General features: G+C 35.7%; 1 protein-coding gene across 2 annotated transcripts in view; it reads right to left on the bottom strand.

The window, feature by feature from the left end:
* Positions 1-8,047: 8,047 nt before the first annotated feature.
* Positions 8,048-25,353, bottom strand: part of wnt5a (wingless-type MMTV integration site family, member 5a) — a 28,779-nt gene continuing 11,473 nt past the window's right edge. For both annotated transcript variants that reach the window (XM_043708088.2, XM_043708087.2), the window contains exons 3-5: positions 24,651-24,898; positions 21,300-21,592; positions 8,048-10,293 (exon numbers count right to left, since the gene is read on the bottom strand). In XM_043708088.2, coding sequence (XP_043564023.2) covers positions 9,835-10,293; positions 21,300-21,592; positions 24,651-24,898 — 1,000 coding nt within the window. In that variant the 3' untranslated portion in view covers positions 8,048-9,834. The remainder of the gene's footprint in view (positions 10,294-21,299; positions 21,593-24,650; positions 24,899-25,353) is intronic.

Genomic DNA, 25,353 nt, shown 5'->3' on the forward strand with positions numbered 1-25,353 from the left:
GAGGATAGAGCGGATAGGTGGGAAGGAAGATGGACAGGTAGGTCATTTTTTCACCAGTTTTTCACCAATTTCCTCATTTCCTCCACCTTATCCTAGTTCCAACCTTCCAACTCAGCACCACTGTCTTGACCTGTCCTACCTGTCCATCTTTCTTTCCACCTATCTGCTCCACCCTCCTCTCTGACCTAACACCATTACCCCACCTCCATCCACCTATCACACTTTCAGCTACCTTCCCCCCAGCACAACCCTCCCTCCCATTTATCTCACCACCCCCTCAGCTCACAAACCTCATTCCTGATGAAGAGCTTTTGCCCAAAACGTTGATTCTCCTGCTCCTTGGATGCTGTCTGACCTGCTGTGCTTTTCCAGCACCACACTCTCGACTCATGACTCTATAGCTAACCTAGCACACAAATACTTGATGGTGACACTGGATGCTGGAAATGAAAATTGTTCCATTTCCTCGCACAAAATTCATTTTTTCTAATTATACATCTTTACTATAAAATGTATACTATATTTTATACTTATAAATAATTAGTACACAGTCTATATATGGGAAATCATTGCAAAATCACATTGTTGGTCCATTTGTCTTTCAAATCTTCTCACCACCTGAATTTAATTCATTGTGCATTTGTAATCTATTTGTTTGAGTTGTGGCATTGACTTTAACAGAACATGTGGAAAATTACTGACATATATAGTTACAGATTAATATAGCTTCTAAATAATGCCGCACTCAACTTGGGGATTCAGTAGTACATTATTCTACTAACACAATTTCAAAATTATCCAATTGTTTTGAACAATCATACTTCCACTTCTTATGAAGCGATGGTATTGCAACATAAATCAAAATTATACTGTAAAATATACTTAAAAATTTTAAAAATGTTTGCACATGTAAACCCTTCAAAACCTCATTAACTTTACAATGATTGAATAAAACCAAATGGATTTAAGTGGATTAAGTTTAACAATAGATTAGAATCATAGTGACATCTATTTTACCATATTATTATTAGCAATTGTATTAGTAATAAATATGAGACTAAAACCAATGATATGTCTAGTTTTTGTTATGTTTTATTAAACGTTTCTTCTTCTTAAAGCTCTTCAATTCAGTTAAGCATCTGCCATCAATAAGTTTAATTTTTATGATGTTTCTATTCATGATGATAAATATTAAAGAAATTCTCTAAATAGTGCAATTACTTCTTCACAGTTTACTTCAATTTTTATTACTGCACAACAATTGAAAGGCATCTTCCAGTACTTATCCTTTGGAGAACAGCATGATATATGGAACCTAAGTACCTCACCTGTGGTAAGTAACCACTCAAAAGCTGTTATATAATCAATAGTTAATGGAAGTTCTAGAGTATTTCCATATTCAAATATTAACTGTTGTTGGTAAGCACTCACTGAAAGGAAACTACCATGTCAGAACTGATATGGATCCTTCTGCAATGCAATGGATTTAGAAATAATGAATTCTATTTGTATATTGAATCTCACCCGAAAGTCAGCACAACTTTGAGAATTTCAGAATAAATATTTTCTGTAAAATTGCTGCTCATAGCCAACCATTTTCAATGCATCCAATTGTTTGTCTGTTAAAGATGAAGTGGCCAAAATTTACTTCACAACTTTTTTTTTGTTAAAATCATTAGCCCATTCCATTGAGATCATCATCTTTAATGAGACTATTTGTTAACCTAAAAAAAGTTCAACTTTACACTCATTGACCTTACCATCTGCTTTATTGACTTCCTATCTGAACATCTAGAAATCATTCATAATATCCTTGGATTAAGTTACCATGCTAAACACATTTTTGAAGAACATCCAACCATTAATTGCTGTTGATTTTGTATGAACATGATGTGTTTTTCATTCTCTGCCCCCATCAAACTTGCTGCAGCAATACATTTTATTTAAAAAATGTATTCCACCAGCATAGTGGTGCATTATATTAGTTCTTCAAAGATATCATGTTAGAATCCATAATCATCTATGGATGAATTTAGCAATGACCAGAGGGAAGGACAAAAAACAGAGATAAATCTTCACAGATTATAGAATGGCATTGGAAGAGCTTCAAGTTCAATGGGAATATGACTTTGAGCCAAAATATTGATGGAAAGGTAGAAGACCAACAAAATAAATAACCTGGCAGCTGGATGGCATCAGAAGAAATTGAAAATCAATTTGAAAGATATAACAGTGTAAACTGTATTGAAAGTTTTAAAGTTGGAGATGAATAAGCATGTAACAAGTTACAACTGTGACATTAGAAGTGTAATATAGCCATCGTTCTTTAGAACAGAAAATTGATCATTTTGAAAATCATCAGGTCAAATTGCAACCTACAGTTCTCAACAAGAGTGTAATAAATGATGGATTAAAATAATTGATCCAGAAGGCCTGAGTTTGGTTACTTAATAAAACTACAAAACATGTCCAAATGAGACTTGAAACAGAATAATGATGGTCATTTCATAGAATTATAGAATCCCTACAGTGTGGAAACAGGCTGTTTGGCCCAACAAGTCCACAACAACCCTCCAAAGAGTATCCTATCCAGACCCATTCCCCTATCCTATTACTCTACATTTCATCTATCTAATACACCTGGCCTACAAAACCCTGAACACTATGGGCAATTTAGCATGGCCAATTCACCTAACCTGCACATCTTTGGACTTATTTATTTAGTTTCACCCATGGTTTATTATTTTTGCAAGAAATCTGGAATGCTATCAACACACTGTGGAAAGTAAAAATTGGCAAGCATTTAGAACTCATTGCAGTAATCGCAAAACGCTGGAACTGTGCTTTTTTCCAGAACAAGATAAATACCCTTGATTATGTTACAAAGACAGATTGCCCTGGAACACAATGAGTAAAGTGGTTAGCTGTAAACATTTTACATGTGGATTTTTGCAGATATTGTTTGCTTTTTCAGTTTTTCAGGAGATTTTGATTTTTATGTACATTGTTCATTTTTGTACTAACGATAAATGTCAGGCTATAGACTTATGATACTAGGCTGCCAGTTTTTACTTTATAACAGGCTAACCAAAGCATGTCAGGATATGTCCATAAAAGCACCAGTGTTTGTAATCAGAGAAATTAGCCTCTTGCTTCCAGAAAACTGATAAAGATCCACTAATGCACATGTTTTGTTCATTGTGGTAATTTAGAGCATATTCACAAAGTGATTAATGTTAAAACAACAATCAAATTTGGAAGAATTAGAGATAGCATCTTCCTTTCCTTGCAGTTGTAACAGAACATTTTAAATGGTTCACTGGAACTATTTGTCCCGGTTTTATTGATTCTATCTCATTTATCTCTATTAAGGAAAAATATCTGACATTAATGGCTTCACTGGATGAGCCCGCTGATGCAGCAAAAATCAAGATGAGAAAACATTAATTTCCCTTAGATGTGGGCATAGAACTTTATGGTCATATTCACTGAACAGAAATACTTATTAATTGCATACTCCACAAGCAAGATACTACTGTTCCTGGTAGTTTTTAGTTCTTCTCAGTTTTTTTGGAAGTAGGAGGTTAGTTTTCCTGATTACAAGCATTGATGCTTTAATTCTACTGCAGGTAATTATAACACACATTGGAGGACTTGAACTAACTTTATATGTAAAATAAAACTAGCAGCAAACTAATATAAAACTGTAAACTTTTCACTTATCATTAACAGAAGGGACAATCTAATATCAACACAATACCAAACTGAGCAAATAGCCATTCCTATGCAATTTATGATATAAACTTGAAATGTTCCATCAAGGATTTGGAATTGCATCACATAGAGAAAAATCAAGAAACTATAGACATTATGACCATGACCTTTTCATTACACCCATGTGATAATGTTTTGGTTACTCCAACACAATATAAAATGACACTTAAATCCATAGAACCATTTCAACATTGAATCATTGAATTTCATAGCAAAGAAGGTCATTTGGCCCATTGTGCTAAGGTTGACTATCTAAAAGGGTTATTCACATATCTTTATTTTCCCACTCATTCCACTTTAAAAGAAAATCAGCCACTTCCTTTTTTTATGTGGTTTTCAATTCTGACTCTATCTTGTTTCTGATGGAGCATTCCATGTCTAAATAGCTGATCCTTAGCAAATGTTCACTAACTTTTCCTTTTATTCTTTTTGTGATGATTTAAATTTATGCCCTCTAGTTACTGACTCCCCAAAGCATGGAAATAGCATTTTTGTACTTACAATATTGGAATACTTCTTTATTTGCTAACACCAAATTTCCTCTTAATCATCTTAATTAAAACAGAGCCAAGGACAAGACCTGGGCATCTTTATCTAACCCCTCAGATGTGGAAATATATCATAAAACACTTCTTTACTCTCCGACCTTGACATATTTCTAACATAGGGCACACAAAATTAAACAATTCCTAACTACAGTATAATGAGTTATTTGTGTTACATCAGCATCACTGTTGCTGGGAACTTGATGCTCCTTTTTATAAAATCTATGTCTAAATTATTTCACATGTATCAACCACTCCACCCACTGAAAGATTATATGCCTGAACGTTTAAGCTAGTCTGCTATTTTTAAAGTTTTATGAGTTAGCAGACTTTGTCTCATTTGCCTAAAATGTATCATTTCTCTATATTACATGTTGTTCAGCATCTACCTATCCAAATTGAATAAAGGCCTGCTCATAATTAATCACATTTTAATGTCATTTGCAAACTTCCACAATGCAACTTCTACATTCAATTCCAAATGACATTATTAGATTAAGAAAACCATTAGCTTAGATAATACAACTAATATCTCTTGAATACGTGTTTTGTTAAAATCACTAATTGTTTTTCTCATTCATATAACCAGTCTGCTTTCCTGGCTGTCATCTCTTCTACAATATTACAAGTTCTTGTTTTATCAAATGTCTATGTAGTTTTGTTAAAAAAAAGGACACCTTTGTTATTCAATGCACAATATTTCAATCCAGTTACTTGAACAAAGGTTTTTATTGAACTTTAAATATCTAAATTACTTTTTTACCAATGTGTGCTAGCTGTCTTTAGTAACTCATGTCTAAGTATTATCTTGATCCCACATTATGGCCTGTAGACACATATCCACTTCCAGTATCCACAGTTACAAGAGTTTTTTTCCCTTTTTCCCTTTTTAAATGAAGTGTTACATTGGCACCCATCCAGTCCTCAGCCACAACTCTTATTTCCAAAAAATATTTGAAGGATTGTTGTCAAAGTCTCTGCTGTTTCCTAGATGTTTTGGGATATATACCGTCTGAACTGAATGCCTATTCCATCATTTCTGGAGTGTTACTTTTTGAGACAAGTGCTGACTTTATTTCTTGAGATTTAGTGCTTATAGAATATAATCATTCTATCATAATAATCATTATCCAATTTCAATAAATGCACATTATCTTCCTACCCTCAAAGCTTTTCCATTTATTGTGAATTGGCACAGAAATATGAGTGCCACCACCCAAGGGTAGCGAGAACATCTACTGTGCAGAACATGAAGCATTGTGTAAGTTATTTATCTATAGTATATTTGAAGCATTTGAAAAAAAAAGCTGCAACAATTTTTGGTGTTAGATGTATTTGTATTTCTCATTACTATAATGAATGAATGAACTGTCCATTACCAAGCTTCAGACACAGATACATGATTGTCAAAAAATATGTAGAGTTATTTTAGAGTTTATCAGGACGTTTCCAATTGCACTACATCGAAAACAAAGTAAGCCTGGAGTGTAGTCATTGCTGACGAGAACCTCAAAAAAATTCCCCAGGCGTTGCCCAAAGCTCAATCATTCTGGTAACTGCCAGTGCAGAAACTTGGAGTTTATCCACCACGATCTGCTTTCTTGGAGGGCAAAATTTTGGAATATATCAACAGTTCATGAAAATGCTGCATGTGCTTATGCAGGAAGTTTAACAACTCCCATTTCCACCAATGTACATCCCAATGAAAATATGAATAGAGGCTTGTGTTTTTTTGAGGGTAAAATAATCTTTCTGGGAAAAAACTTGAGCTAGTTAACTCTAGAGAACGAAGCCTCGACTGATCATCCGTTTACACGATCAAGTTGATTTATTTCCCAGAAAACCTTTCCTCGTTGTCTGGATTTTGACCTGCAAACTCAGCAGTGAAACAACTTGTAGACTGTCAGTAAATACATGATACAATTTGTCATCATTACATGAAAGTGCTTGCAAAGTTTTTTATGTTTATGGACTGGACAATATCTTTCCAGAAAACAGGAATATTTGAATAATTATGTCCAGTAAAGCAAATCTCCAGGTGAAGGATTGCCTTTGAATTGAAGGCATATATCTATTTGGAACACAAAAGCTCTGTTTTGGCAATGAATTAATATTTTTAAATCTATAGACTCGCCATCTGAACAGATGCAGGACAAGGTGCTGATATATTTTAAAATTGTTTGCACAATTTCCCAAACGACAGCACATTGATCAATGATATGATGGGTGGAGGAAGAATAGAACCAGATGTTCTCTGTCGAAAACCCACAAATTATTTGCTTGCAGAGAAACGTTCCCAATGGCGAATTTACATTTGTAATGAGTCTTTCCTTGTCCATTGTCAAGCATGACTGGTTTTCTGACTGCAAGCGCTTACTATTACGCAGGAAATGTTTGGTAAACATCACAGGTTTGTCAAAAACTGAGAATGACTTCATCAACATCTTTCTGCAGTTTGGTACCAAAGAAAGTGAGAGATGCTCGTGTTTTTGGAAGAATATTAGAATTGTGGTAGCTGGAGAATGAAACATATTCGATTTAAAGAGAAATTAACATTGTGAAAAGCTGAGTGAACAGCTGCACTTATCGGATCCTACAGTACCTTCACACTCTCAGAGTGAACTCTGAGCTTTGAAATCACTACAAGTTCATGAATTGCAAACTGATTTTACAATATCTGCTTTATAAATCTATGTTGATGGATATTTCCAGACCAGATGCAAGTAACTTCTTCCAAAATGCAGCAGATCAAATTGAAAATACAACTGATAGTGTAAGCTGGAAATATTGCAGCTTAATAGAGTTAAAAATCACACAACATTTGATTATAGTCCAACAGGTTTATTTGGAAGCACTAGCTTTCGAAACACTGCATCTTCATAACCTGAAGGAGCAGCACTCTGAAAGCTAGTGCTTCCAAATAAACCTGTTGGACTAGCCTGGTGTGTGTGATTTTTAACTTCGTACACCTCAGTCCAGCTCCTCCAAATCAACCTTAATAGAGCTAAGACCCAATTCAGGCAGATCGATACGTCGGCGGGCTTTGCTTTTGATCGGGTTACTTGAGGTGAAAATTCAGTAAGGCAAGTAAGAATGGAAATAGTTGGGCAGATGGCTGTGAATCCAGCCTCCTGCACCCGAGGCGCCGCCCTATTTTGAAGGATCAGAACATAAAGGAGGTCTTTAATAGTGTTATCCTTCATTCAGTTCATGTCTCCCTATCTCCAAATCAGTGAAAGGGAAACAACTTTCAAATACAACGACAAACACATTCCGTTTCTTCCTCAAAATTGACAAAGTGTATTAAAAATAAATCAAGACAGGCTTTGTGAGGTACTATCAGAACAGATGCTGGATACTCTCATTCTTACTGTATCAGTTGTATATGGTAGAAATGACAAATAAAAGCTATTCTACCTCTAAAACCGACAGAAATTGTGACTCCCCCTCTCCCAAATAACTTCCTAAAAGATGAAACGTGCGACCACCCAGTCCTGCAACTAATGGCATTTCCCATCTACAGGTGAAAGGATTCATTTCCCTTGAATCTCGAACGTTATTCTAATTATTTAACTGGAAAGGTGAAATAAAAGAAAATCAATTGAAATGCGTGTTTAGGTGAATTAACATGGATAACCCTTGGAAACAGTTAAGAACAATACTGAGTTAGCGAAAGGATTTTTTGAAACAAACACAACTTACTGCATGGGAATAGACAAACAATAACATTTGGAACTATAGCAATTTTATTTCCAACATTGAAAATAACTCTCCTCATAAATAGCCATTAAACATTAAGGGGTGGTATAACGATTAAGGTTATTCAATGAACTATAATCAAGTACTGTTCCATAGTCAGACCACCAAAAGCATACAACAAAATACACGAGATTAAAGTTATCCACGGTTAAATTAATTGCAATGACATTTTTGTTACTGGCCTGGGTTATATCTATTTTTGCAACATTGTACCGTTATAATTGAAAAAATCCACTTTGAAATGTACAGCACTTAAGAGATGTTCAATGCATCGCTATAAAGACACGCTGCCAGAAACTGTGGTACCACAGAGACAAATATTGCCCCAACAAGATAGTCACCAAGTTACCATATTTCCCACGTATGCAAGTTCTACGCTAACCCGACACGACAAAAAAAAAGTCTCCTGTTTCTTGGGAACGAACGCAACACAAACTATAAACCAATTCAACCCCCAAAAAATACCCTAACGTTTTATGGGAATGGTGCGGTGCACAAGTGCTGTTTGTAACAATTTTACAACTTAGGTCAGTGCAACATTCCAGGGAACTGAACCACCTCCCTCCCCCGTCCACTCCCAAACTGTTCGGGGGTTGGAGGAAGACACACATCCTACAAACATTAGCAATGTCCACTTTGCGTGACATTCCACGGATTTACAAAAGGAAAACAAATTGGACATGTTAGATGACTACAATTGCAGCAAATCCATTAAAATGCAGATTTAGACAAATCTAATCTAAATATAACTTGTAATAAATACAATTTAAATCGCTGATTGTAGACGTATATACAAAGTTGGAATATTAGACACCAATAAACCTTAGTTTGCCCGTAATATATAGTTACCATACCAGCAAGTCCTTCCATTTTCGACCTGCAGTTATATATCTTTTATTTTGGAAACTAAAATATTGCAATGAAAGATGTTCTCTACGTTAATGTCCATCTGTGCTACAACTCTCCCAGTCTGTGCATTGTGTGGACTTAACTGGTTTAAAACACACAGAAACCAGACTGCCACCACAGCAAATATTTTCTGCAAAATAAATACATGGCAAGCCAGGAATTAAACAATGCTTTTAAATATTAGAAGGTGACACAGGAACCCAGGAAACTTCTGTCAAGTTTAAGTCTCGGGGTAGCCAATGAGTGATCATCAGCAGAGTTGCCTCTTTAGTGAAATTTCTGTAGTGTAAAACTAGATTGACACACTTATATCCGAAATTAGTTCACTTCCAGGTTAGGTTAGGTTGGGTTGGGCTGGGGTTGGTGGGGGGGGGGGGGGGGGGGTGTGCAGTCCCTCTCTTTAAAGATCAAGAGTGTTAAGAGCGTTCACGTTGTTTCCATGTTCAGATCTCAGGGAAAATTTTATCTCGTAAATAGTCAACACCAATCATTCCCTCTGGGCCAGTCTGCACTTGGAGAGATATCAAGGCGGGGCAACTCTTGAGTGCACGTTGAGTGTTGATCCTAGTCTCTAGATATTTGACAATTGAGCAGACCCGTCTCCCATTACTTTCTAATTCCATATTAGTCAGTGTTTGGCGTTAAATGCATTTTAAATGGATCTTCTGTAAAGCTTAAAATGTACGTAGTTTTGCAGTTGTCATTTGATTTGATCAATTTGCTTTCCATTGGCTGAAATATTAAGAGGCAGTTTGCGCTTTGCAGCCCATTCCTAGGAGTCTCGAATTTCTCAAGGTTTCTCTTTCCCTCTGTAGCTACAGGTTTTCTGTGTTTGGAGGGGTACCGGTTATTTGCAGACAAACTGATCGACCACCTCTGTGCACTTTTTGCACTTGACATAGCAGCACCAGTGGAATTTGCAGTGGCAGCGCTCAGTGCGAACCGTCTTGAATTGGTCATAGCCCCGACCACAACACATCAGCGCACAGCCGTCCATGCCCTCCGAGGTCTTGTTGCACAGACGGCCTTGCGTGCCCAGGGAGCCGGTACTTTCGTTGCGGACACAGTAATCGGGGCTCTGGTCGACATAGACTAGGTCCAGGGTGGTGGGCGGGTTGAAGCGGCTGTTCACCTGTACCAGTTTGCCGCGGCCATTCAGCCTCATGGCTGTGGCACTGTCATATTTCTCCTTGAGCGCATCGCCAACCTTGCGGAAGTCAGCTAACTGTAACCAGCAGGTCTTCAGGCTGCAAGAACCCGACACGCCGTGGCATTTACAGGCCACATCCGCCAAGTTATAGACCATCTGGAAGAAACAGCAGACAGGGAGGTGTTAAAATAACGGGGAAAGCAGAGTTCACGAAACAGTTCCTTTCCACCGCTTCGCAACCCAGGGACTGTGACAGGACTGGCCAGACTCTGTCCCCACCAAACTCCACACACTTTCAGTAGCCCCAACCCTCACCTGGCTGAAAGACTCTGAAACACCTCTACTCCACATCCCTTAGATTCTCACCCCCACCTACCCACCTCACTTAAGGGTATCCACTCTATCAACACCACATGCTCCGCAGGTCAATTCATGCTGAATATTGATTGGGGGTGGTGGTGAGAGACATATCCTGCTTGACCACCCCCACCCACCCCAGAAAAATAATCAGATGTTGATTGACATCCATTAAACAAAATCACAGATCCATATAGCAATTCCAAATGGGAGGTGTTGTCAGTACAGAGAGTGGGACTTGTGCCCCTCAGTTGGAGGGGATCACACTCCCAGGAGCTACTAGACGAACCACTTGGTCAGCAGCTGGAGCAGTCCCTAAAGCTCCAAAACTGCACCCCCTCCCCCACAAAACCTGAAGCCCTGACACCCATGATCCAAGTATGTCATGGGTTTTGTGTGGGGAAACATCAGCTAGCCCTGCAGCAAGGGGTGTGAGAGAGGCAAGTTTTGGTGAAAAAGGTGGGTTGGTATCTGGAGGTGATGTCCTTAATACATACAGTACAGGGCAGCCCTTGAAGCACACATGCATGTTCTTTTCCATTTTTTAAAGCAATCTAGTTAAAAGGACACACCCAGTCCAGCCAGAGTCCAGGCAAAAAGACAGTTGATTTAAGAATGCAAACATAATATCTGGTTTCTTAACATGCCCAACTGGCCATTAATAGCTTTTCAAAAATGATGTGTGTCAATTGCTTTATGGGGAAGGGGTCGGGGCGAGCTGAAAAGCAGTGGACTAACCACCCATCATATTTTATGTACTGCACCTCCACCCCCTGGCCAAAAACAGACCGGGCAGAGGACTGCAAAATTCTGTCCCTAAGAAACATACTTCCTACGTAAAATTCCTACCTAGTCTCTGTCACCTCAATCCTATTGACTTACAGACAGACCCAGTCCTACAGACTTTGACACTCAGGAGATAGGTATTTAAAATTTCCAGAATCCTCTGAAAACTGAATTCAAACTGCAATTCTGACTGACACAACTCATACTGTCATAGGTTTTATATACGGCTCAGTATTTGGCACCCTCAAGATGTCTAATGTCTCATTCAGTCTTCACAGAGCAAAAAGTTACAAAAATCCAAAAATGCTCTTCTTTATTGCAGTAATATTGATTGCGTTTTTAAAAATACTTTCATTAGTATTCTAGAAACTTGACTAAACCTAATTTGTCACAATTACTGCCATAGATTAAAATAGTTCACGCACCAATCTAAAATAATTTTTTTTCTTTAATAATGAATGAACTTTAAATCCAAAAGGAAGAAAGTCGATTAATACTAGCTCTTCAAATTAGAAGTTAGTTGACCAATGCCTCTACTGAATCTCCTTCCAGCTCCTCAACATGTTTTAACACTTCGACAGAATCTACTTTGCCTGGGTGGATTATTTCAGAACATGGCCATCAACTCAAGATTCAAATAGGTCCAAGTGGGAGATTACCTAAAGTCACTGCAGTGAACAGCATCTGGAAATATAGATCCAGTAGTTTGAAATCTGATAGGAATCTACATTTTAACAATCAGTGTTAGCTCACTATAACAGACAAGGTGCTGCATTAATGCATTACATTCGAAAGTAAGTGCACAGTATTGAACTGATGCTGTGTTAATCACAAGGCTAACTTCCATTATTACGTTATGTCCCTGAAATTCACATTCAACAGAGGAGAGTGGTGCCAAAACATGAAAACAAGTACATATCTCAGGAGGGAGCAAGGAAGAGTGATGTTATTAATGATTTCTTTAAAGCAGAGGCCTGATTAATTGACTAGTCAGTGATAAATTCCAAGGGGAACTGCAATTGCACTTTTAGCTCGACAACAATACGGGATTAAAGCTGCAAGACTGCTGGGTAGAAAAGTGACTGAAACAGAAACAGTTGCCAAGAGCTGAAAGACAAAAACACTGTTGCCTGCATCTATATTAGCTGAATGAGCTTTGCTTCTACTGACATATATGGTCATTTTTTCAGTTATTCCCAACCAACAGAAGTTATTTACAACAGTAGTGATGTTGTTGTTCAAGGGACAACTTTAAAACAGTTGCATATGCACAATTCTGTACATTTAATACAAAAAAACGCACATTACAAATAACTATTGTGTAAATTGATTTTAGAAATTAAGCTCTTGTGAAAATATTTAGAAAGCAGAGATTTCTGGTGGTCCTTTGGTCAACATACCTCTCACTACCAATGACATGAAACACTTCATTTATTTGCTGTTTGTGAGATCTGGCTATCTGTGAGCTGGTTGTTATGTTTACTATGATTAGACATCAAAAGTAATTTATTTATTGTGAAACGCTTTGCAGCATCCTGACGGAAACGTTAAAATGGTCGATTAATACAGGTTTTCAACAGCAATGGGAATAATAGTCAGCACCGGAGAACCACTTCAGCAAACTGCTCGTCAAAAGAAATGGGCCTCAAAGTTTTCAAACCTACTAGATTAAAACATTTCATGAAAATATTAGCTGTATCTAGATAATGCACTTTCCTGCATGTTTAGAAAAAAAATTGATTTGATTAGTAAACTAGCTGGAACTTTCTTGAATGGAAATTGAACCAGAATTAATACAAACAATGATTCACAGTGCGGTACTACAGAGGTAGATGAGCTACTGCAGGACCAATTTTTTGCAAATCAAGGGATTAGTTATACTTTACTCTTATCATACTACATGTTTTGCATAGCTGTACTCCTAAGCCTAGGAAGACACAAGGAGGTCCAGTGACAAAAAAGTGCAAATTTTTCTTGAAAATTATATCCCCAGGATATAACTTCTATGAGGAAAGAATAAACAATGGAAATGGTCTTAACCATAATTAAAATAAAATTAGAAAGTTCAGTATTCATAGACTCAGAGCATGGAAAAATACAAAATTAAGGTGCTTAGTGGATACATCAAGCACTGTCTTTCAGTCAAATGATACCCAGTCTGGAATGATATTTAAAACATTTGAAAACTGAATTAACTTTCAGGTTGTCTCCCTTCTCCTTGTTGGAGAATCTGTGAAAAGGCTGGACTCCCATAATTCATTGCTCAAATTAAGGTGGACAAGGAGGAAATTATTTTATGCCTGATTGTTTTATATGCTATTACTTTATTTCTATGCTATTACTTATCACTTTGTGCAATTCTTTTTTGCCATAGCACGGACATACCTAAATTTCAATTGCCCCAAGTCACAGTGAAAAGAACAAATGTGGCTCACTTCAAAATTATATATTATTCTCAAAATAAGAAGAGAATTTACAAAGGAACAAAAGGCTAAATGAGTGGCAGATAGAGTTAAACATTGGAAAGCGTGAGTTCACCCACTTCAGATTGTGAAAGACAAATTGTAATAATTTCTTAAGGATCAAAAAATATGATTTATGAAGGAGAAAAAAGGAGCTCAGTATGTATATACACAAATCATGAAAGCTAGTGCACAGGTACTAAAATATCAATTAAACTTGACCTTTATCTCATGTGAATTGGAAGACAAAAATAATGAATCAATGCTTCAGTTTTATAGAACTTTGGTCATACCCCACCTTGACCACTGATTTTAGTTATCATATATGTTAGGTCAGGCTTTGTGATGCATCTCACAGACCTTTGATTTGCATATTTCTGGGTTTTTTGCCTGCAGATTTCTGGAAAGACTAACTGATAATAGTGGAACAAAAAGAACCAAGTACCTTAATGAATAATAGGATGATTGCTGAACCTCTTTAACCAATGAGATTTAAAGACTGATGTAAAAACAAAGGAAGGGACTGAGAAGGAGGGTGAATTAGACTGGGAGAATTCCATGTCATGAATTAAAAAAAAAACAAAGAAAAATTGCATTGGAAGAGAGGAAAAAGAGATTAAAATGAAAAATTAAAAGTAATACAATGTTTAACATACCTTAAAAGTTAAAACACATTGTAGCTTCAGTAAATGAGATTCCATGCTTATAACTGTTTACCTCCTTGGTAAGAGGTTGACTTGGCAATCATTAACAATTATGACAACATTATGAGGCTGCTTTGCTATGAATTATTAGGCTTAAATTTCTCTGACGAGTTATTAGGCAATTAACAGAGAAAAGCAGAAAATTTATCAAAAGTATCATCCAAAATGTGCTATTTTTGAAAGCTTACTGTGGTGTAGTGCAAATCATGCAATAAATAGTTCTCCAGGAATCACTTACTAGTTCAACCCCCATTATAGTTTAAGCAAAACCTGACCCATTGATTTTGGAGGACAGCAGCACAGATTCACTGAAATGAAAGCCAGACTTAAAGGATTAAATTATAAGGACAGGTTGTATAAACTTGCTTGCATATCCTTGAGGTTTGAGGTTGAATTATGGCCTAAGAAAAGTTTTGAATTATAAGCAAATTCAATAAGTTTATATTTTGGATAGTAAATTGGCACCATATCCATTCCTCGTCCCAACATATAAAATTATATTATCAAGACCTAAATCTTTAATTATTAACCAATTTAGCTGTATAATGAAAAACTGAAGAACAAAATTTAAAGCAATTGTTCCTGAACTTCAAACAGGTTGTAATCATTGCAGGACAAACCTGCTTATGTTGTAAGTAGATCACATCTTGCCCAAATATGAAAATGCTCAGATCGATCTGGCGGTCTTTGTGATGTAAATTTGTCAATCTTAACCTATGCTATTCGTTAGACTTCAGAGGTTTTATTTTCACAGAGTTATATTTCCAAATATAAACAGTTGTTATTACAATGTTTAAATATTTATTTCATTTGTCTAAAGTCTAAATCCCAATAAAATTGCACTTCAGATTCAAGTATTCAAGCATTACTGGGTGAACTGATTTTTTTTTAAGTGGTTAGCCTCTGTAGACTGAAACATCCTCAGATCTACTGACAGTTTAAAGACCGACACTTTAAAAATAACATCTTGCCCAGTTTCTCTACTGGACATGGAATAATTACTAACAGTACAGCTGTGAGTCAAACATCTAATGAAGCTGCAATTTTTTTACTTTTGTGAAAATTCTAAATACCCAAGCTGCCTTCTGCACCTTCCAAAATGTCTGTATAACTCTCTGGGGACACAATTAATGCTGCTTCACAATCCATCATGAGAAGTTGCACTTCTGAAAAGATGTAACATAACTTAATCATTTTTTAAAATTCTGAAACACAGTCTATTTGCCAATTGGGGCTACATACTTGCAAGTGGTGATTTTAGCTAATGTATGAACTTAGTACCTCTCCTTTGCTAGGTCAACACAACTGTTGTAACTATTAAGTTTGCAAGTTTAATAATTTCCAATAGGTACAAATTATTACATTTCTTGAAAAAAGAGCTGCACATGGAGCATTTATGTCCTTGTGCTTGGATAGTTGATGAGAATGGATTCCAAATCCTTGATTTATGAACACTGCATTACATCCCTGGGAATACTACAGGGAATTAAAAAGAAGCAGATTGTTTCCATTGCTCCTGGAGTTCATATTTACTGTGCTACCATAGTTCCCATTTATCATTTAAAAGTTTCATTAAACTGAGTTTTGTACCCAGATAAAGCACCTCAGTTTGATCAAATTGCAGTATCCAACAACTAATATGTAAAAATTCAACATCCATCACTTGTGTCAATCATTAGAAATTTGGAACTGCAAAATGTCCACATTAATAGAGAGCAGATTTGTGTTCTCTTTGCATGCAGCAAAGTTGAATTAATGTTGTAACTTTATATTAAATACAGAAGAGGTCTCATCATACTGGATTGAGGAGGTTATAATAATAGCTTTCATATAATACATGTAAATCAAACATTGTCTTCTGTCGCTTATCACATTTATGAGTACTTTGCCAAACTTGTGTTATTGAAGGCAGAAATTTGGTATTAATGCAAGTATTCACTTCTATTTGCAAGTACAGTAAAGAGTCCTGAATATCGATCAATGTGATATCATACTGAGTTACAATGGATTCACCATCAATTCAGGTATCTCCAGATTTTGATGAGAACGTTTTGGCTGTGGATGCTCAATCATTGAGTGTATTCAAGAGAGAGATTGAAAGATTGTTAGATACTAATGACATTATGGGGTACGGTGATGGCAGAGGAAAAAATGATGAGGAGGTATATGATCAGCTATGAACTTGAATGGCAGAACAGGCTTGAAAGCTGCATGGCTTACTTCTGCCCCTACGTTTCTATGTCCATTGGAAGTCAATGACCGCTGATGAAGTGCTTTGTCAGGGTCCTTGAGAGAAGAAAATTGAATATAGCTTCAATATATCCACACTGTGAAATTTCTCAAAGAGATTTATTATCTAAAATAATATATTATGCATTATTAATTGCGTAAAGAATGGGTGTAGGCCAGAACCCACTGGACTCTAATCAAACATTAATCATTATCCTCAGGAAAGGAGAAACTGGAGATAATTCAAGAATATTCTACCTGTTCATATTTTAATTTCTTATTTATTTTATACACAGATCTTAGCTAGCTTTGATTTATTTCTTAACCAATAAATGCTTCTAAAGTAGCACTCAATATTGCGTATATTGAATTTTGAAGATGTAAGGAAACCAAATTTGAAATAATAATTTCTGCCTTAAGTGATGGATCACATGGAAAGTAGCTTATTCAGATTTTGTTTGGAACTGCAAGGGGTTCTGAAAAACGATGACATTTCTTTTGATAAATTCCATTCTATTTGAAGATTGGACATGTAACTTTAGATTAGTTTGTGAATTGGTAATCTTTCAATAATCAGGGGTTTCATTCCCATTCCCCAAACTCCACCACCAGACACTTCCGGAAGCTCATAAACAGCAATAAGAAAGAAATTACAATAGTTACTGCTATATATTCATTGTTTGGAAGAGCAAACAAAACACTCTTTTGCTATTTTCCAATGCCTCATTGAAAAGGAGCTCAGGTTATTTCATTTACAGGAACATTGAAATGTTTATATATTTTATATATGTATGAGATATAAAGCATATATAACATACATTCTATTAAAGCTACCATTATCCAGAATGGGTGAACTCTCTTATGTCCTAGATATAACGCTACTACAACCTTGCTATAGTTTATACCGAATAGAAAATTAATTAAACTCAAGGAATCTAAGAAAATAATCCAATTAAAGGGTTGAAATGACCTAAACCATGAAAGAAAAACTCCAACCATCTTAGTCTTTTAAAGCAATCTTAAATTTTAACTCTTACAAAACCTTACTTATTTGCATATTTCAAATGACTACAACTATGAGATAGTGAGGACTGCAGATGCTGGAGAAGTCAGAATCGATAAAATGTGGTGCTGGATAAAGCACAGCAGATCAGGTAGCATCTGAGGAGCAAGACAGTCAATGTTTCAGGCCCAGTCCTGATGAAGGGTTATGCCGAAACATCACTCTCCCACTCCTCAGATGCTGCCTGACCTGCTGTGCTTTATCCAGCACCATACTTTATTGACAAATAGCTACAACTGCCAATTAGGTTATTTGTCAGTTACAAACATCTTTTATTTTTAATTGTAGTTACAAAGCAACTAAAAGAAATCTACACATGAGCCATTTCTACTCATTGGCTGAAAATGCAATTTTCAATTGACTCAGTATCTCTGTAACACTATTGGAGAAAGGGACTTCACACAAACTTTTATGTTATTATACAACTATCATACAATACAATTTCACTCCACCAGTCCCAAAAGCAATATCAACTTTAGCAATAATAACTTATTGATTAACTGAATATACTAGTAAGTTTGGGCTGCTTTGAAAAAAATACTTAAAATGACTGTCTGAAGTTTCAGATAAAGGCTAACTCCTATAAATACTCAAGACATTATTATACTTTAGTGTGTTATATTATTCAATAGAGAAGCATTTTGCCACTTAATGATAGATAGTAAAAATTACATATCTGGAATATAGGGATTAATTTTGCAAATGTTTGCTTCAGGCTGGAATCATCAACACTTCAGAATGAGAGAATCGCTGGCGTGACATTTATTGCTCTTCCCTAGATAGCTTGATAAAGGTGGCAGTTGATCACTTTCTTGAGCCTGTGGTGAAAATATATTTTGTAGTAATTGGTGCAATTGAGTGACTTGGTAGACAACTTCAAAAAATAAGGTGTCAACCAAGTTAGTATGGGACAGAACTTACAGGCAAACCAGATAAGAATTGTGGGTTCTCTTGCCTAAAGAATATTAGCGAATCAGTCCACCATATTAAACTATTTTTTTTTCTGATTTGCAGATGTTAAAAATCCAAATTCTCAAATGGCATGCTGGAATTTGAACTTATGTTCTTTGAATCATTACTCCAGACTCCTGGATTGCTAATCTGTAACTCTGCAGGGGTACATTTTATGCAGGGAGAAAATCTTATGTAGGAAATCTTATGCATGCTCTCTATGATTTCCATCCAGAATGGTCATGAAATCATTGAGCTTATATCCATAATATCCCAATTAGCATTCCTGATCATTGACACTCTCTTTTCACATGCTCAATGTCTTACAATTAACATTTTGTGCATATCTTTATTTTCAAATTATTATTTTGTTCAAAATCATATCTTCCAACCTATTAGAAATCAGGGGCCTAAGAAGTTTAATTATGATATAGTGATACAAATAGGCACAGAAATGAGAAATACTAGTCTTTTGTCACTGACAAGTTTCTAATCATTGGCCTTACCAGTGTAATAAAACTTTGAATAAGTACTAGAATAGGAAGAAAAGCATGATGTCAATGGATATAGTTTTTTGAAAAAAAGTGACTATTATGACAACTCACTCAAGTAAGCCTAGAGTTTACGTTATTAGCATTGGACCATATCTCACTACCAAGGATTATGCCTGTCATTGTCAGCTTCAGACTCAATTTTTAGACAGCTGGCTATATGCATTAGTGCCCATGGAGACAAACTATAAACTATTTGCAACAGATGACAGGGAAATGTAAAAACATTTGTAATGTTCCATATGTTTAAATTTGAGCAAATTCTGTTCCTGCCAAAATCAATTCACGTTTCTCTACATTTAAGAGCAATCAAAGCAGTGAGCTCAAGCCAGTGAAGAAGCTATTGCATTTTATTAGTCTGCTACGCTTTTGCTCATTAGAAATTAACAACCTACAGGGCTGTATTAATTTCTATGGTTAGGTCTTGGAATCCATAGAACACTGCAGTACCTTTTATGGAATGTGCAGGCTTGTTTTATAATTTATCCTGTTGAACCTATTTCTTCTATATTCCAATCCTAAATTGTACATTAACCATTATTGGGAATAAGTGAGGTCTGCAGATGCTGGAGATCAGAGATGGAAGTGTGTTGCTGGAAAAACGCAGCAGGTCAGGCAGCATCTAGGGAACAGGAGAATCGACGTTTCGGGCATTAGCCCTCCTGAAGAAGGGCTAATGCCCGAAACGTCGATTCTCCTGTTCCCTAGATGCTGCCTGACCTGCTGCATTTTTCCAGCAACACATTTCCATTATTGGGAATAGCTGAATCAGAATTCTGAGTATAAGAATGTAGATAAAGTCATTTAAATAATGACCTTTGTGAAATTATAAAAATCTCTTAGATTATTTAAATTAGTATTATTTAATTAAAGGCCCACTACTGAGCATACTTTATACTTAAATTGGCAAAAACTTTCATTTATACAATGGCCTGAAAATGTGAATGCTGAAAACCAAAAAGAGATGCAAATTATTTTACTTCCATAAAAGAATCCTGTCTCAACACAGGAAAAAGCAAGTTTCAAGGAGGGGCAGAGTAGATGAAGTTTTACTCTGCATCGGCTGTGCTAAGCTGACCTAAGGGGGTCCAGTAGCAAAGTTGTTATGTTACTGAATTAGTAAACCAGAGCCCTGAACTAATGATCCAGAACATGATCTCAGGTCCTACACACAAGCTGGGGAATTTAATTTTAATTAAATAAATCCAGTCTAAAAAGCCAACCTTAGGAATGGTGACAATTAAACTACCAAATTAGTAAAAATCCATCTAGTTTGCTAATGTCTCTTTAGAGAAGAAAATCTGCCATCCTCACCTGAACAAATCCAGACCCAAACAAACTTGTTGACTTTTTAATTGTTCATACAAACAAATTCTGCTGTTACATAAATTAGCAGCATAATAGAAGGCCAATTATAAAAGTTTATTAGAGGTATCTACCACATTATGGACATAATAAAACATTTATTCCAAATTTCTGAATATCATTTGATGTTATTTTTCTCCCATTTTCCACATATTCTAACCTACAAGCAAGATATTCCTTGATTTGAGGTGCAGCTTCGAATATGGGGGCAACAGTGACAACAAATTTGCAGACAGCAAGATGCATCAACCTGTTAGTGAGACCTGTTTCAGGTGGTGTTATTGCTGGGAGAGATTTTAGCCAAAGAACTGGAGAAATCACTGTTATTTGGCTAATGCTATTTGATCTCATGCAACTACCTTCATCTCTAAAATTAACAGGAGGACAATGTCTAACTTCTCATCTGAAGGACAGAACATCTGACAATGTAGCATTACCTCAATATCTCACTAAAGTCTCACCCCACAAATGGGGAATGAACTTTTTAATCTCTTGACTCACAGGCTATACATGGAGTGTAATTGATAATTTGAGATATTGTAAAATTGGTCACAAGTAATTGTGGAAAAAAAGCTATTTACAGCTAATTTTAAAAAAGAAATCGCAAAGGGAAAGAAAAACTATATGAATATCTCTTCAATCTACTAATATACATTAATGTTCAATAAATTCAAAGAAGGTAATATCACTTTACCCTTCTTCCAGCCTCGTTGTTATGAAGATTCATGAATGTCCTGGCACTATCATACGTTCCTTTCTGATAGATCTTCTCCCTCTCCCTGGCATCCACAAACTCCTTTGCAAACCGGTAGCCATATTCTACATTATCTCCACAGCCACCCCATAGCCAATCACGTGGTAAATCCTTGGGCCGTGCAGCACGACTGCAGCCACATGTAGCCAGCTCCCCTTCACGACAAGCACGGCTGATTGCATGCACCACTCCAGCTGCTGAGATCCCATAGGTGAACGCAGTCTCTCGGCTTCCTAGTGGGAATTATAAAAGGCTTCAATACAGCAGGGTAAATCAATCAACATTTCTTTTTAAAAACACGCACATTCAAAATCAGTCTGGTAATAATTCCGGCATATTATCATGGTTTATTGCGGAAGACCCAGAAGGCCCTCAGTTGTTGGGAAAATGAAATGATTGTGTTTATTACATGCTACACAAACAAAGGTGAAAACTCTTTCCATGTCAAAGCTATGCAACACAGATGACTGTCTCAAATAATTACAGTATGTCCCTGCATTATATTAAAGAATATGTAGATTATTTCTATAGAATTAGCACATAATATTCTAATCTAGATCTTCTTGGTGAATTAAAGAAAAACAAATTGAAAATAAAATCTTAACAGAGCTTCTTGCAACTTTGCTCTAAAATTAATTTGAAAACTCCAACCATTGTATATATAGTTTTAGCTACATCATGAATAGTCAACTATGCCACGTGTTTCTCTTTTGAATACAACCAGAGGGCCAGACATAAATTGTGTTCAAAATTGTACCACTATTGAGCAGTATTTTTTCATTTCAAATCAACACAGTCAGTGCAGTAGGAAACATATTAGAATTTTGTTTTAAAAAATATTTGCTGTGATGAATATTTCCTTACATACATAAGAGTAATAATCTAATGTAGTTTTACTGGTACAGGTGAAAATCAATCTAACACCAAGTAAAAATTTTAATCATAGTGATTTAGACTATCTGTCAGTAGCCTGATCTTAAAAACTGAAATTGACTTTTCAAAAGTCTACACAGAGCCAGTTACAAATTATATTACAGTACAGTAGTCAGTTTCTTAGAAAGTTAACAAAAACAAACTTGTAAAAGGTGCCTTAATTTTAAGAGGCTCTTTGAAGGCCTGCAAACAGGAGTAATTAGAAATTCACAATAGTGATTAATCTGATTTGGGGTGTGACCAATCTTGAAGATTTGGGGCTGCCTTCCAAGTAGTATATATGTAACACAAGTGCAAACAATTGCAGAAATTTGATTTGTACAGGACACAATTTGTATTTAAAATTCTTTGAATTTCCATTCAATTTCACAGGAGAGAACAGCATAACCTAGTGAAAACTCCTGCCTTCTATTCAACACTGTACCAAAAGTCTAATAAGAAATATATATGTCCAAATAACTGCTTAAGATTGATACAAGAATACATTCCATTTGTTACTATAAAAAATTGTAAAGATTACTTGCCATTTTTCTTAATAAAGGTCTGGATTAAGTTTTCAATTGTCATTTTAAGAAGAAGGAACTTTGAATAAAGTGCTGATTTAAAGCAGGCAAGGAGCTTGTATGGTAGTTAAAGAAATACTTCAAGAGGCCACATAGAATCAGATACAGAAGAAATACAAAACAACTATGTAACTTAACACAAGCTAGTTTCTTTGCTTTTCACCCCAAGGCTCTTTGCCAGTGATTCTACACAATAGTCAAAGCTCAATTAAGAAAGAAGAGCAATAAAAATATAATATCAAAAAGTGTACAGAAGTAGACAGAAAATGATTCTGAGTCATTATATCATTACTTGCAAAAGAAATGAGCAATGGGCAATATTTGTTCAGATTTATCATCAGGTCATGGTTTTCAGATTGACTTGTAATTTGGAGTAACATGCAAACAGGAATTGCAATTATTGCAGTTTCCAATATTTCAATAAACTAGAACTATGGTGTCACTGGATACTGGCCAAGATTGGGTAAGTGTACAATGGTTGAACGAGTGAAGAATACAATCCCTGCCCATGATGAAAAATGCAATTAAACCAATTTACATAGGTTTGACTATGCTAAGGTTAATTAAGAAGAAAAAAATTGTGAACATTCAACTTAGTTCTATGACAGTTCTTTGAGCCTAGAAGTCAAGCCTGTCATAGTTTATAAAAGAAAGACATGTATTTATATTGTGCCTTTCATAACCTCAAGACATCCCAAAGCAATTTACAGTCAATGAATTTCCCTTTCTGAAGCTGTGTCACTGAATGTATTAATATAGAAAATGCAGCAGGCAGTTAATTCACAGCAAGGTCCAACAAAAAAAATGTGATAATGACCAGATAATCCTTAGTTTACGTGATGTTGTTGAGGGATAAATATTGAATGGAATTATAAAAAAAAGTGAGCAGACTTGAAAATTTAATAAATGTATTTGTTTGCTTCTAAGATTAAAAAATATTACATTCAAACATAAATAGTTTAAACTTTTGGCAGTTTTAGCATGGTTCTTCTCTTGATGTGGGTTATCCAAGGCCAACCCAAAACCAGAAGATGTAGCTGTCATTACCACATTTGTCATCCACGTCAACTTCTAAAAATTAAAACTGCTTCTCTCAAATTGTGCAAAACATGTAGAATTAAAATGCTTGATGAGGTCAAACCCATTAAAGGGATTGGGTTTTTAAACAATTAAATCATGAAGTGCATATCCCTGTTTGTTTTAACTAATGAGTGCCTTTAACCAGTAACCAACTACTAGTAAAAGAGATTATTTCATCCAGATTTTACAAACATTAATACTTTTACTGGTTACAAGGTGTACTTTGTACATATGGTCTTTGAATGTAACAGTGTCCTACTATTGGTGAGGTTTCTGACTGAACGAAATATTTCAATATGCTGATGATATATAATTAATTTGTTTATTACAAGTATGATGGCAGATTACTTGTAGTTTATGTATTTACCTGTTCAAAATGTAGTTTTGTTTTAATAATGAGTTGCTGTCATTAAGATTTTTCTCATATGTGACTTCATGGAAAGGTTAGTGATGATACAAATGCATCAGATTATTTAAAAGGAAATATAAAAGGCAAACTATCAAATAAAAATGAACAGGCTTTAGGTCATTCAAGCAGAAAAATAGTAAGGAGGTCTATTCAACAGGAATTGTATGAACAAAGGCAGATTTGTCACAATTTATATATTTCTGTAAAGCTATTAGGAAATGCAAAAATACTTGGACAAATGTATACATGGGTACACACAAACTACAATTTCTAATACAATATGCATAATTTTGGGGGAAAATGTACCTATCTGCATGACCCTGCCGAAGACAGATGTGTTATCAACAGTGCTGCAATTCCACCGCCGGTGTCTGAATTGATGCTGGCATTCCTTGATGCCAGTTTTAGCGCCCTCTCCAATATACTGCATGTGATCCCGGTACAACTGGCAAAGCTTCTTTTGGCCTTGAGAAAGCCCAGCCAGTTGGCTACACAAAGGCTGGGCTCCTATAATGTACACTTCTGGTATTTGAATGGGATTCATGGCTAAAGACCTGAAGTGGGGAAAAGAAAAAGTTTAGGAAAAGATGTCTTCTCCAAACACAATTGCCAAGAATTTGTCATTTAAGGGAAGATTTTGGTGAGGGAACTTGAGGATAGACAAAAACAAAACTCATAATCTACCAAGCATAGTCTTAAGGAACTATGGAAGAGGTAGAAAATGGTGAAGACAAAGTACAAAAAAAAGTCTATGTGAAATTTAACTCAATTGAGGTATAAATCAACTCTAAGACATTAGGACAATTATAGGTATATATTAAACATTTGAAAATTAAATGTTTTAATAATTTGAAAGTACTGGTGAACCATTCCTTTCGCAAATACCGTTGCTAACAACCATCCAAGAAAGAAAACAATAGTAATATTTAAAAGTAGATTTGGTGTAACAGTAAACAGCATTAATTAACACGGGAAAAAAACTCAGTACTTCCTTCACAGCTCCGGTTGA

This window comes from Chiloscyllium plagiosum, unplaced genomic scaffold (assembly GCF_037043375.1).
Source record: "Chiloscyllium plagiosum isolate Xiang-an unplaced genomic scaffold, Cpla_swu_hap1 HiC_scaffold_14, whole genome shotgun sequence".
Classification (NCBI taxonomy): Eukaryota; Metazoa; Chordata; class Chondrichthyes; order Orectolobiformes; family Hemiscylliidae; genus Chiloscyllium; species Chiloscyllium plagiosum.